At 32.9% G+C, this 15,545-nt stretch overlaps 1 protein-coding gene across 2 annotated transcripts in view; it reads left to right on the forward strand.

Annotated features, from left to right (window-relative positions):
* The first annotated feature begins 998 nt into the window (after positions 1 to 998).
* Positions 999 to 15,545, forward strand: part of LOC110093369 — a 44,841-nt gene continuing 30,294 nt past the window's right edge. The window contains exons 1-2 of one of the 2 annotated variants that reach the window (XM_020818232.2): positions 999 to 1,179; positions 1,241 to 1,417. In XM_020818232.2, coding sequence (XP_020673891.1) covers positions 1,162 to 1,179; positions 1,241 to 1,417 — 195 coding nt within the window. In that variant the 5' untranslated portion in view covers positions 999 to 1,161. Of the gene's footprint in view, positions 1,180 to 1,237; positions 1,418 to 15,545 lie in introns of both variants that reach the window. The other variant, XM_020818233.2, reaches the window with a different exon arrangement.

Consider the following 15,545-nt stretch of genomic DNA (forward strand, 5'->3'; position numbering starts at 1 on the left):
TTTTCTTATAATATACTTATTAAATTTTTAATCATGATGAGATTCACAACCATTAAAACTACTTTAGGATGCGTGCAATGCACATAGATTTTATATTGCACTTATTTCAAAATAAATTTATAGGCTATTATCATTCGGAATAAAATTTGATGAGGATAATTTATTTTCATTAATAAATAATGTTTAGTTAGTGCGGATTTTACAAATCACGCATAATTTTTCACATTAAATTTCTAATGTGTAAACTTTGATATATACTTTTATATTTATTTATTTGATGGTGAAATAGATGGAGATATTATTAATAGAATTCAATTTGAGCAATGCATTGGGCTCGTTGTGCGGTATAAAAGTATCTCTCGAACTTAAGGAGAAGTTTTATATGACGGTAGTGAGACCTGTAATGCTTTATGGTGCAAAATGTTGGACATTAAAAAAAAGCATAAATTTTAGTTAAGTGTTTTAGAGATAATGATGCTCAGTTGGATAAGTGACTTTACTCTTAGAGATATAATGCAAAATGAGTATATGTGTGACGTGGTTGAAGTAGCTCTAGTGACAGATAAGATTAGGGAGAGTCGTCTTAGATGATTTGGTCACATAAAATGCCGGCCACTAATGACCTGATTAGAAGAGTAGTTGTATTAAATTTGGCCTATGTTGAGAAAGGTAACAGTAGACCCAAAAAGACTTTATTAGAAAGTATTTTATTAGATTTGAATAAAAATTCAACTGTTTATAAAATATAATAGAGAGAAATGATTCATATTGCTGGTCCTAAGTAGCGAGATAAATGTTTGATATTGTTTTTGTTAGTTAGAGATAAAAAATTAATTATTTCTTTGAGAAATTTAGAAATTTTTATTAAAATAAAAATCATATTAATTTCTAATTATATTCAAATATATAATAGAGTTTAGCAAATTCACTATTTTTAGAAATATATTTTATAACGTATTGAAATCAAATGGCTCTAATAATACTTATTAATTTTATAGGAATTTCCATAAAAATACGATTTTTTGGCCGAAAAAGGGGCGGCCCTCAACTCCCCGTTTTCCCCTCCACTGCTGCTGCTTACACCTCCAACGGCCATCGCTGACTACTCAAGAAGCCGCGAAGAAGAGGAGGAAGAAGAAGAAAGCCCAGTAGCCCCCGATCATGGAAGAGGAGGCGGAGGTAGTATTCTGATTTCTTTCTCTATTTCACCATTCCGATCTTCTAATTGTTTCCCTAGTAGAAAATGGCGGCTCTGAAGAAGGCCTATGCGGACATCATCCTCAATACTGCAAAGGAATCGGCGGCCCGAGTTCTGGCAGCGGAGCGCAAGGCGCTTGGTTTCCAGCAACGCCTGTTCGCTGCCAAGGAAGAAGCACTCGCTACCATGCTCCGGTTAAAGGCCATCATGGAGGATAAGGTAATGAATGCTATTTTGCAATTTGTATTTGATGGCTTTATGGGAGATAGGCGTGTGGGGAGGGTTGTGAAAGGTTCAATGGTGGGGAAAAGGTGCTCTTTTTCTTTCGAGTTTGATGTTTTTTGGGCACGGATTTGAAATGGAGATCATTCGAAGTATTTGATTGGTTGATATGTTTGAGAATGAATGGAGGATGGTGAAATATTGCTGTAAACTTTTTAGGCTGTGTATGTTTTAACTTTTAAATGCCCTACTTATGAACAGAAATTTCTTTTGTTCAAGTTCTGGTCTATTGATAGTAGTGCGATTCTGAAGAGTTTAGTGATGGATTTTTAATGTTACTGAGAAGTGATCGTAGTTTTTCATCGCCATATTAAGCATGAGTGGCATTGCTGGAATGAAGGTGATTAGGAAGATTGGCTTGATTGTCTGCACGCTAAAGTTGAATGGGAAATGATTCTATTAAACAAGTGTTCCTAATTAGTGCTTCTCACGTTGTTTTGTCTTGCTTGTATTCCTGGAATATGTGTTTGATGGTGCTATACTGCTATGGAGTGAGGGAGCGCATAATAGGATAGGGAAGGTTTAATGGGGTGATAAAAGATGCTGTTTTTCCTTTGGATTAGATGGCTTGCGGGAAAGACATTGAGGTGGAGAACATTTGAAATTTTTGGTTTATTTGGATATGTTTGAGAGTGAAGGGAAGGTAGTGAGATATGCTGCCACTTTTGGAGCAGCGTCTGTTTTAAATGTCCTACTTATAAACAGACATTTCTTATATTCCCTTTCATGTCCATTGATGCAGTACAATAGGACGATTTGGAATAGTTCAGTGATGGCTTTTTAAGGTTATTGAGAAGAGATAATGAGGTTTGCATTGCCATAAAAAGCATGAGTGGCAATGTTGGAACGCTGATGATTAGGAAGATTGATTAGGTTGTATGTACATTGAAGTTGAAATTGTTTTTTATTTTCATTGAATAAGTGTTCTTAATTAACTCCTTGGTCTATATAGGATATTTTTGAGTGAAGTGAAGTGGGAAGTATACTACATTTTGCCTCTTTGATCTGCGTCCAAGTGGCTCATGCTTTTTTAGTTGGGAACTAATTTGGGAAGAGCATGTAGTAAACCTTACTGATGTTTATTTATTATTTCGATTTTGTGAGGGATTAATTTGCTTTTAGTTTTGTCTTTACGAGCATTCTAAATTGTATGCATTTGGTGTCATGAGCATATCTGTGTTATGTTGGTTTCATTTCCTGTTTTGATGGATTGCTCAGACATTTATGCTTTTGTTTCCTTATTGGTTAAGAAATATGATTGATCAGCACATACATAATCTAAATTTTCATCATTATCACTATTGCTCTTTTCTATCTCTACATATCTATAATCAACCTTGTCATCCTATTCTGATTTTATGTCAATCGTCTCGGTTAAGTCACCAAATAATTGTGAAGAGTTTGAATTTTCAAGCAATTCAGTTGGCAATGCTCCTTGATAATAAAAAAAATATTCACAATATTTTGGGCATCAAATATTTCATTTTAAGAATTTCTGACATAAAAGTAATACACGATAAATTCATTTAATTTAAGTTGAAACTTCAAAAATAAATTCATTGTTTGAAAATGAGGCAAAATATATATACTATAACTATGATAAAAAGTTTTATATTATTTGACACTCACTTTGATATCAGAGACATTTATTCTCTTGTGAGTTTTTTATTATATATTCATATCATCAAACTTCGAATTGAGCTCCCAACATTAACTAGGCCAGAGGTATAGTAGTACTCATTACCATAATAACTCACTGTGCTTATGCAATGACCTAATTCAGAATTGACTTGAATTGTGTGTTTTTCATTTTCTACTAAATTGAGTTCACACATATGCATATTTGATCATTTTGATGCTCCCGTATGCTTATTGTAGCCAAATTGCAAGTGCTTTACTCGCTTGACGACCATACATATGATATAGGATTGTACATTCAAATTTATTATCATGCTTAAGATTAAATTGACAACATATTGGACAATCTGTAGAATTGTTGTACAACACGATGATGTGAATTTTCAATTCTGCATTTTGGAGTCATATGGTTTGCTGTTTTGTTAGTGATTTTTTCTAGTGTGTTTTTATTCAATGTAGTATTTTATGCATCATGTTTCATAAATTTAGGAGCATCGTGTATCTAGTTGTTGGTTTTTTAGTGTAACTTGAGTTTTTGCTAAAAGATCAAATTGGTACATGAATTTTTGTTGTCAGCCTATTCTTTCAAACACATTTTTGCTTTTATATACTCCCACAGACCATTGTAGAGAAAAAGAGAGGGAGCGAGAGAGCGAGAAGTCATGATTAGAAAGCCTTGGGTTTATGATAGGAAATTGTTCTTCTAATGCAGTTTTCAATATTTTGTCTCTCAGATGATCTCTCTCATAGGAATACATGATGTATTCTATGATTTGAGTTTCCATACTTTACATTGAATAATATGGTAGTATGAAGCTCTTTATGTTTGTGGAGTCCTACGTTATCTAACTTAATGAAACTATGTCCAGGATTTGATATGATAATGTTGACCTTGCTAAATTTTTTTATCCTCTTAAGCGGCACACAATAACTAACATACGCAACATGTATCATGTTGAACACCTGGAGATTTTGATATATATAGGTTTCCGCTTGTTTTGTGATGTTTGTTCTTATGTTATGCACATTAGATGATCATACGAGTAATCCTACATGATATATATTATATTCAATAATCTATGTATTTGAGAATGCTAATATTTGATTATTATCCTCTTTTTTCCACACATAAATTTTCACATAATTAATCCTACATATTTTCTATTGATATTGCATATTTTATATACACAATCTTCTTTAATTATTGTATTTACAAAAGCCTTCTAATGTTGCATATAGTGTTAACATGCTTTTGATAAATGCATTTCATTTAACATGTTGTGATGTATGATTCTCCATGTCCGTGTTTATTTATCTCTTCCATGTAGTTTTTTAAGCAATCTATGAATTTATATGAGAGTCTCCATGATCATAAGTTGATGATGTATTATATAAATGATCTCGCATACAGGCTATGGCCTCATGCATGACCTAGTGTGACAATATAACTTGTTGTTTGACTTATGTTCTGTTTGGTATAGCCAATATTCTATTATGTATTCTTATTTGTAGCATTCATAAACATAAATGAGTGATAGTATGTTCACATATCTAAATATCCATAATCATGGGGAGTGATTGTATATTACATGATTCTTGTAACTTCATGATGTGAGAAATACGTGTATGTTTTGCAAACTAGTGATTTATGCTATCATATGGTCATTTGTTCATCTGATCCATAATATAACATGCAAAGAGCGCGGTGAATGTTCCTATATTTCATTGTGTTCTTTATTCACCCTACTCCATCTATAGTTAGTAATATTATTTTTTGGTTATTATTATTTGTTATGTCATAAAGTAACATTTGGTTATTATTATTTGCTATGTCATAAAGTAACATCTGATAAGTTGCGAGAATATAAACTGTATTGTATTAATGTGGTCCATTTATCCATGCAAGGGCAGATTTAATAGTCCTTAGCTTTGTTGGGTCTTTATGCCCCTATGCAAGAGGTTGGCAACATGCTTATCTTTAAACATCAGGTTTATGGTTATGGTTTTATGGGAGGTGTAAAGTTTATTTGCTTCTTAATCTTCCAACAGGCTTTAGATGATAACATTGATATATATTGCCACCTGAGATATATTTCTATTAAATATATGAAAAGAAAAGTACATTCTGAAGAGACTTTGGTTATCTAGCTAGGAAAATACCTTAAGTACTTGAATATTGAATGGTTGAGTAATTATTTATGTGCTATAATTTTGGATTTCTGATGTTTGTACTGTTCATTATTTATCTGTGATGTATTCTGGACTACATTTCATAATATGGCATATGAAGTATTCTTTTGTCATCAGATGTGTTTCATTATACACGCTTAATTTGTTCTGCTAATGTCATATAGTTTATGTATAGGTTTTTTAAGTATCCAGCATATTCTTATTTCTAACATTAAATGCTGAATTGGATCCGATGACCATGTTTTGTGCTTATGCCTTCATTCTAAAATGATTTGGTTATAATTTAGTCTAGAACTATTATTTTTCTATTAGAATGCATATTCTCATTTAAGGATGCAAGACTTTACCAGCATACATGAACATGTCCATTGGATTGCCATAGCATGCCTATGATATTATTTGACTTAACATCCAAACGATTGATTTATATATGATTTGGAGATTTATGATCTTCAGATAGTGGTTGTATTTATGACTTAACGTTCATGTTTATCAATATGCTGTAATTCAATGTCTTGGCTTACATTACATCACTTACTCTCACGCCTGCAATCATGGGGCCTATAGCATCATGATTATATGATTCAGAGTAATTGATTATGAATACATGAACTAGGGTCATAGGCATGATATGATAATGGCATAACCCTTATGCGAGTTGCTTCTCTTACCTTGACCTTGCATTGCATCCTCTTGTATGACCTATTGGTGTTTGATATGAAACACTTGAAGATTTCTAGTAAATCCTATCAATTTCAAACAAAACAGCAAAAAAACTCTTTCAAACTCAAATGAAAACCGGAAAAACAGTAGTTTTATTGCAATAATTAAACTAATGGAAGAAAAATACCAAGATACAATTGATCCTCTATTCGAGAGGAGGATCTATCTCTTCCAAATCTCTAGACGCCGCTAGAGCCCAAAAGAAACCTAAGAGCTCAAATTTCAACCAAATTCAATATGTCATAACCCTAGGAAAACAGACTATTTAATGCATACAATCTAAAAGGAAATCTCTAAACAGTCCCTATATTCAAATTTCCCTCCTAACTCCCTCAAAAAATCTTCCTAAGTCCCGACGGTGCGTTCGACGTGTACATGAAAGGTGGAAGAGTCCGCCTATTTCGCCCTTAAGCTGGTCCCGTATGGACCGGCTGGACCGATCGATCCAGTGGACCGGTCTAACAGCGTTGTGCTCACCATTTTCTAGTGTTCTTGGTTTTGAAAAAAGAATATAGTTATTTGATAGGCTATTAGACTTAGTGATTAGGTATCTATAAAATTATAGTTTTTATCCATGTATATGGACACTGTGTTTATATAAATATTACAATAACAACATCAAAGCTTTATTCCACTACATCGAGTCTCTTATATTAATATTACAAGTGATATATTATGTAGATTCTACAAGTGGATTTTATTTTAGGCGATGTGGTAATTAAAGTTACCTTTTGGACTATGATGTTGGTGGTGATGTTTGATACTTTCTTTTGTATTATTTAGATAGCATAATCGACTAAGCAATACTGTTTGAATGGTGCATATTAATTCTTTTAGACTATAGACTTTATAATCATATGAACAAAATTTTTGTTTATATTTTTGCTTTATGTTTTATTAAACTAAGAATGCTTAATATAAGAAAATTCATGTTATATTGATCTTGTGTTATAAAGGAGGACTTACCTGTTAAGTAAGTTGAGTTTGTGCTACATTGACCGAATTAAATTAAGGTTCTCTTCTTGTAGCCACACCTTGACTTTCTATAATTGCTACCAACCTACTGGATTGGGTTTGAATAGATAATAAACCTGTGAATGCATTTAGCAAGGTGGTTGTTAGTTTGCTCACTATGCGAGTTAAGATAACAAGTTTTGAAAGTATTAAGATAAACTACACAAATTGTAAGAATTTCAACATAACATATAACAATTTAATTGGCTCCTAGATTATGCTCAATAAGAATTTTATGAGTAAAGTACTTTCCTCATTAAAGAACGCAACTTTGGATTTGTGATTCATCTTTATGAGATTTTCTTATATTAAAGTTACATGTTGGAGGTGTTTCAAAGTATTTTAGTTTAGATAAAATTGTTGTCATGAGTGAGAATGGATATTACAAGTCAAGTTTAAAATGGGATGTTCCCCAAGTCGTATCGTAATGTAGAACATGTGAAATGGCTAAAAGCAAGATGCACATTAACAAGCTTTATACACAATTATTTGTTCCATATAGAACATAAGCTTGAACTTCATATTTGGATTATCATGAACATTATGATAGCACGATTCTATCTTGGTAATGTTTGAACTCTTTTTAAAAGATAGCTCATTTTATTCCATATTTGAAACTGCTAACGCATCTCATATAGCAAAATTATATTTTTATGAAGTGGTTAAGCTGTATGATTTACTTGAAATAATTGAATCTGACAAAGATGTGAAATTTATTGAGTTATTTTGGATATATCAATGATTGAGTTGCATATAATTCATCTTTGTCCTTAAACCATCATCGACATATTTTATTTGACTTTATTTCATATACCTACTGCCAGTACCTTGGATTATCCTCTTTTTCTTTCTTTCCCTTTGTGAAATCCATATTAAACACGTTCCCAAATCATTTATTCAGCTTATTCCCGAAGCTATTATGGATAATGAGCTTTTAACCACTCTTGATGGTAGATATCATCGATGTTTAAGACATTGGCTTGACAAACCAACATATGATGATTTATGGATTTCTTTGCAGAAAGCATAATAGTTATGCTATTTACTTGAAGAATACCAAATGCATAATTTCTTGAATTTGATTTTTTCGAACCATGTAGATTTGACGAGAATCTTTAGGTATACTTGCATCAAAAGCTTACAAAGTGATGATTTGTATGAGTTTTATCAACATATTTCATTTTCTATGAGTAGTATCAATGCATTTTATTTTACTTTAGTTTATTTTGTGTAAAACATGCCTATGATGTCAAATCCTATGCAAACGAGATATTTTCTCTAGTATTTTGAGTAGTCTATTAGGTTTAACCTTTTAACTCATTTTGCAAGGTTTCAACTCAGCCCATCGAATTCCTCTTAGCACATATGGGACCAGATTGCTATCCTTATGATATTCCTACATATTGTATAGCACAGTTGTGCCTGTACTGATGAAGTTCTAGCCACCCTTCTTTGTTGATTGCCACCTCCAGGATTCCCACAACATCAATTGTCTCTACCGCCATTGTCTTTATTTCCAATCTACTGTTTCTGCCTTACATCTACAATTTTTCTAGCTATAATGTTGCACCTTGACCTTCTAATGTTAACAATTTTAAGGAAAATTCTTTTTATTCTTTGAAGATTATGATTAGAACTTTAAGACTTGTAAAATATAAATATTGATCACGGAAATAAAATTTTACTAATCTTGGATGAAAAAAGTGGAGGATTGCGTTAGGTAGTTGAAAACCAGCGTAGAACTTGCTGAATAATCATGACATGAATCATTTAATACATTATGTTAATGCTAGGGTGTTCCCTGGAAGCGACGTCTTGCATGGCCTGAATACAGTGAGAAGTGTGCAAGGGCCGCTGTACCGGCGCTCGGGTGCAGTGTTAAATAAGCAAGGGTTCGCACATCATGGACGGACGTGGGCAAAGAAGCTAGTTCATGAAACTAGAATTAGGTTTGGATCTTTAAATGTAGGTTCCCTTATTGACAAATTAATGAAATTATAAGATATTATGATTTATAGGAAAATAAATATTCTATCTATTGATGAAATTAAATGGGTTGGAGAGAAGGCTAAGCAGATTGATAGTTTAAGATTTAAACTTTAGTATTCTGGTAGGAGTCGTACTAAAAATGATGTATGTGTGATTATAGATAAGAGTTTGAAGGATAATGTTGTTAAAATTGATGGAATTAAAAATAGAATTATAGCTTAAAGATTATTGTTGATGCTAAGATTATTAATATTTTAAGTGCTTATACTTCTCAAGTAGGTTTGGATATACATTCAAAATTAAAATTTTTGGAATGACATAGAAGAATTAATACAAAAGATACATCTTGAAGAAAGTGTTTTTATTGAAGGAGATTTAAGTGGACATGTTGATAGAGAGGTAGCTGATTTTAAAAGCATTCATGGGGCCTATGAATTTGGAGCGATAATGAAGGCAGTATGACCATATTAGATTTTGCTCTAGCTTATGATTTTATAATTGCTAAGATATTATTTAAGAAAATAGATTAGCATTTCATCACTTATAAGAATGGATATAATAAAACTCAGATTCATTATTTTCTTATGAGAAAAATAGATCGTTTAGATTGCAAATATTATAAAGTTATTTCGAGTGAAAGTTTATATATCCAATATCACTTATTAGTTTTATACTTTAAGATGAAGGGGAAGATTATGAAAAAAAAAAAAGTAAATCGTTGTTTTAGGATTGGATGTGGGCATTTAAAGAATACTAACAAACATATTTTTGAAAGTTAGATTCGAGATATTAAGATTTTGTCTGTGCATGAGGAAGTTAATATTATGTGAAAAAAATAACTAGTGATATTATGCATATTGCAAAGGATATATTTGGAGTATTAAATGGAAAAACTCATAATAGTAAAAATAGTTGGTGGTATAATCAAAATGTGCAAGCAAAGATAACAAATAAGAAATTTTGTTATAAAAATTATTTTATATATCAAACTCTATAAATTGCGAATGATACAAAGAGATATGTAAGAAGTCTAAGAAAATAATATACGATACAAATATTTTAGCTTTTAATGATTTTTACAATAGATTAGATACTAAATAAGTCAAAATATATATGTATAAGTTAGCCAAATAAAGAGATAGAAGTGGTAAGGATTTAGTTCAAGTGAAGTGCATTAAAGATGAAGATAAAAAATTGCTTTTATTAGAGGAGTATATTCAACAAAGGTGGTTAAGATATTTTGCTAAGCTTTTCAGTGAAGATTTTGAGAATATGGTTGACTTTAGTGACCTTATCTCTGTAAATGAAATTATAGATTTTATTTTTATCGGCATATTAGTAAAATCAAAGTTAGAGAGGTTTTAAAGGAAATGAAGTGTGAAAAAGCTGTTGCATCTGATGATATTCCAATAGATGTATGAAAATGCTTAGGAGATGAAAGAATTTCTTCGCTTACTAAACTTTTTAATATTATTTTGAAGATTAAAAAGCTGCCAGATGAGTGAAGAATGAGTGTGTCCATTTATATTTTTAAGAATAAATGTGATGCTCAAAATTGTGCGAATTATAGGGGAATTAAGTTAATGTGTCATATTTTAAAATATGAGAAAGAGTTATGAGCATAGTTTACGACATGATACTAATGTTTCTCAAAAACAATTTGGATTCATGCCGGATAGGTCTATTATGGAAGCTATATATTTATTGAGAGGTTTGGTGGAGAATTATAGAGAGAATAAGGAGGATCTACATATGATATTTATTGATTTAGATAATGCTTATGATAAATTACCAAGAGAAGTGCTATGGAGAGTTCTAAAAATAAAAGGCATTAATAATGCTTATATTCAAGTCATTAAAGATATGTATGCTAGAGTTGTTACTTGTGTTCAAACACAAGGTGGTTTGACCAAGTATTTTCCTATTTCAGTTGGATTACATCAAGGATCAACCTTAAGCCCGTATCTTTTTTGCTTTAGTTTTGAATGTTCTTAATAGACATTTGCAAGAGGATATACCCTAGTGTATGCTCTTTGGTGAAGCTATTCTTCTTATTGATAAGACGAGAGAGGGATTTGAAGTTAAACTTGAATTATGGAGGTCAACCTTAGAGTCTAAAGGTTTTCGTTTGAGTAGATCTAAAAATTAATACATTGAGAGTAATTTTAATAGTAATAGATCTAGTGGGGGTTTTTGACTTTGGGCAATCAAGTCATAAATAAGAGTACTCATTTTAGATATTATGGGTCTATTGTTTAGAATGATGGTGAAATAGATGTGAATATTGTCAATAGAATTCAAGTTGGATGGTTAAAGTGGAGGAATGCTTCAGGCTTGTGTGATAGAAAAGTACCCCTCAAGGGAAAATTTTATAAGATGATGGTGAGACCGGCAATGCTTTATGGTGTAGAATGTTGGCCATTAAAAGAGAAGCATAATATTAAGTTAAATGTTGCTGAGATGAGGATGATCAGGTGGATGAGTGGCTTTACTCTTAGAGATAGAGTACAAAACGAGCATATACATGAAATGGTTGGAGTAGCTCTAATGGTAGATAAGATTAGAGAGAGTTTCCTTAGATGGTTTGGTCACATAAAACGATGACCTTCTGATGACCCAGTTAGGAGAGTAGATATATTAGATTTGACTTATGTTAAGAAAGATAGAGGTAGACCTAAAAATACTTGGCTAGAAAATATTAGAATTGACATTTCTTTATTAGATTTAAATGAGAATTTGACTCTTAATATGACACAATGGAGAAAAATGATTTATGTAGCCGACCCCACATAGCGGGATAAGGTTTGATGATGATGTTGTTGTTGTTGAAATAAAATTTTAATATCTTCCCTTCTTGTGTGTGTTTATTGGATATAAGTTCTTCAAGTGCTTCTCAAGCGTGGACAACTGTTTTCGGAGGCAAGACTCCTTGTAATAGCGCAAGGCCTAATTCTTCCTTTTGGGGTGATTTATATCCTTATTCTTGCCTTTTTAAGATTAGCCGTTGATTTTGTGTGGTGATTGAAGTTGTCATGTGAGATATACACCTGGTTTTCTTTTTGAAGTGTGAACTTAATTAATTGTTGAATTTTATTATTTGCCATTATTTTTCTATGCTAAAATTATGAATTAGTAGCATGCGGATTGTAATTTTTTTTGTGTTTATCTTACCTCTCATCTTTGTGGGCTTCGAAAATTCGCGCCTTGGTCTCTCCGCGAACCCCTTTTCTTTCTTTTTTCTTCATTTCGAGTCATCGAGTGGAGTTTTAACGCTTTAGTTATGAGAAAAAATTCAGAAGGCTTATAGAGTTTATGGATAAGTCACCACCCAGAGATTTCGCCCTCATTTTGCGAGGACTTTATGATTTGAGTTCTGATTTTTTATAGGCGTAAGCCCCTATAGTTAATTACCCCTCCCGATAACGAGAGAGAACTTTCGATTAAGGATAGTCGTCAAATTGATATAAAGTATATGGCATATAGTAGCAGCATGGTTTGGCATTCAAGAATTTAATATTTCAAATTGGAAATTTCACCATTTTGCACTTAAAGGATATGGTGGAGAGGGGGGTGATGATGAGCCCAATCAAGATCCCATGATTCAGTCATCCTGAACCATTGTGGTCCCTGGTATACTTAGTCAGAGGAGGTTGTCGACCCATCCTGATAGAAGGATCTTTGTCGGAAGCCACGGGTTGCTTCATCCAATGGTACATTCTAGACCTGGGATGAATATTTGTCTAAGGGGACAAATTTGAATCCAGCTTAGCTAACAGAGGACTTTTTGCCTTATTGATTCATTGCTCAATGATTTAACCTAGTTGGAGAGCAAACGGACTCTGACCATGATCATAATATAATGGTAACATTTTGCTGCAAAATTACCCGGTCATAGGGTTCCAATCATAACCGTTTACCTGTGGTGCCATTTAGCAATGAAACCACCAGTGTGGTTCCATTTGGCGGCGAAACCACTTGTTAGAGGACACGCGCTGCGTCCTTACTGGCAAGAGACGTATTGAGAATGAATCCTAGTGATATTCTCGATTAGACATGAGCTCTTTGTGAGCTGAAGTGGTTTTTAATTTGTTCACCCTGAAAAATTGTTGCGGAGGGTGGATGGATTTTGCCTTAAGTATTTGATGGTTTATTTTAATTTAAATATTTTAAATTTTGGCATTTTTGAAATTTTTTATTTTCAGGGGCATTTGGGAGGTATGTTTAGATGTTTGAGGTCCCTTTCGGTTGAGATTCTTCGTCAACATGGCCATAATTTGGGTTTTCATAGGTATTTTTATTTTATTGGTTGAACCTCGTCAACTCTGTCGGCTTACCGATAGAGGATGGGGTTCAAACCTGAATTCATTTCCTGACCCCCGCAACATCCTTAGACGTCACATATGTACCTACAACACATTTGTTGAGGCCCGTGTTGGTATATGCTTTTACATGCATTTTGCGAGATACATTCATTTGATCATCATACGTATGCAGTGGATGTATATGATGCATTTGCATATATCACATATATCGGCTCATGTATTTTGCATTTTGCATTTGCATGCTATGTAGTTGCAACATGTGGTATTTTTGCATGTAGATAGAATATTGCTTGGTATTACTTGAATGAAATTCTCTGCATTCTACAAAGGCATGCATAAGGTCACTTTAGAATGTAATTGCAATGTTGAATGACATGCTCGAGTGAAACCCTCTGCATATTGTAATGCAGGCAAGAGGTCTTTTTTAAAATATAATTATAATATCAAATGACATACTGAAATGAAAACCTCTGCATATTGCAAATGCATGTATGTTATGAAATGCATATCAATGTGTATTTTAATGCATGAGGGGGGTGTTTTGTATTTTTTGATGTATCTAGCTATGTAGGTAGCTATTGCTGACAAGTATGCAGGACTTTATTTTGGGCTTTATTGGCCCCTTCTATCCGCTTATAAGAATATCATGACTTTGGTGGCTTGACGCATTAGCATAACAATGCATGTATGGGGGCATTTTAAAATATTTGGCACTAATGAATCGTGCGAGCAACTATCATTTGAATGTGCGCAACATTCCTATTTAGAAGTTTGTAGACGCCTTATGTCTGCTTATATGAGTGTTGCAGATCCAATGGCGTGGCTCTTCTGTGGCCCGTGTTTTTACTATTGATTTCTTGCTTTTGCTTACAGGTGAATCGTAGCATTGTGTTCAGAATAGCCATGAGATATTTCATTGTTTTGATGCAGGCTCCATTTTCTCATCCTTGGAGAGATCGGATTCGAGAATCATCTAATCCTTGCTTAGATTAGATGAGGACATCCAAATTGCATGAGATTGTTTTGTGATAGATGAGATCACATAAAGTGTCGACTCTTTGATGACCCGGTTAGAAGAGTACATGTATTAGATTCGGCCTATGTTAAGAAAGGTAGAGGTAGACCTAAAAAATTTGGTTAGAAAGTAATAGAAATGACATTTTTATTAAATTTTAATGAGAATTTGACTCTTAATAGGACACAAGGAAGAAAAATGATTCATGTAGCCAACCCTATGTGGTGGGATGTTTGACTCTTAATAGGTCACAATGAATTAAAAAAATGGTAACAAAGAAGAAAGAAAAATGATTCATGTAGCCGACCCTATATAGTGGGATAAAGATTTGATGATGTTGTTGTTGGTGGTGGTGTTGTTGTTAAACATGATAGGAATACCCTCCTTCACTAATTACAACTACATACGTTATTTGATCCTCCTAGGAAAGGAAATAGGAGAGCTGGATAGATTTAACCTGTAATATCCCTCCTAAATTATTCCACAATGTAATACAAATATAGATACTAACTTTACAATACTAGCTATCCATTGACAGCTAATTACTCTATTAATACCTCATTGCATCATAGATAAGGAGGCTGCAAAATTATTGCCTCCTGCTCTTGACAACTGCGGGAATTCAAAGAATTCATTTTTGGGAAGGACCACAAATCAACACTTTCGCTCAAGTGTGATCTTAGATGTTAATCATTCTTGATTTGAGTGTCAGGTTCTCAAAATTAGTATGAGTTATAAGCTTAGTAAGAATGTAGGGACCAGTCCAGCCGATCTGACTGGACCAAAATTTTTCCACCGCTTGTATGCGCCGAACACACACATGGCGTGCGTAAGCCGTTTTAGGAAGGATTTTTGAGGAAGTTTAAGAAGGAAATTGAACGTAGGGATTGTTTAGAGATTTCCTTTTGAATTGTATGCATTAAATAGTTTGTTTTCCTAGGGTTAAGGCATCTTGAATTTGGCTGAAATTTGTGATCACTTAGATTTAGGTTTTCTTTTGAGCTCTAGCGGCGTTTAGAGATTTGGAAGAGATCGATCCTCCTCTCGAATTGAGGATCAACTGTATCTTGCTAGTTTATGTTTCTATTTCATCAAATAATACAAATTTTCTACTATTTTTTTGGTTTTATGTGGATTCTTGTGGAGGATTTTCGCTGTTTTTCTAAAGATTAAT

This window comes from Dendrobium catenatum, unplaced genomic scaffold (genome assembly GCF_001605985.2).
Source record: "Dendrobium catenatum unplaced genomic scaffold, ASM160598v2 fragScaff_scaffold_384, whole genome shotgun sequence".
NCBI lineage: Eukaryota > Viridiplantae > Streptophyta > Magnoliopsida > Asparagales > Orchidaceae > Dendrobium > Dendrobium catenatum.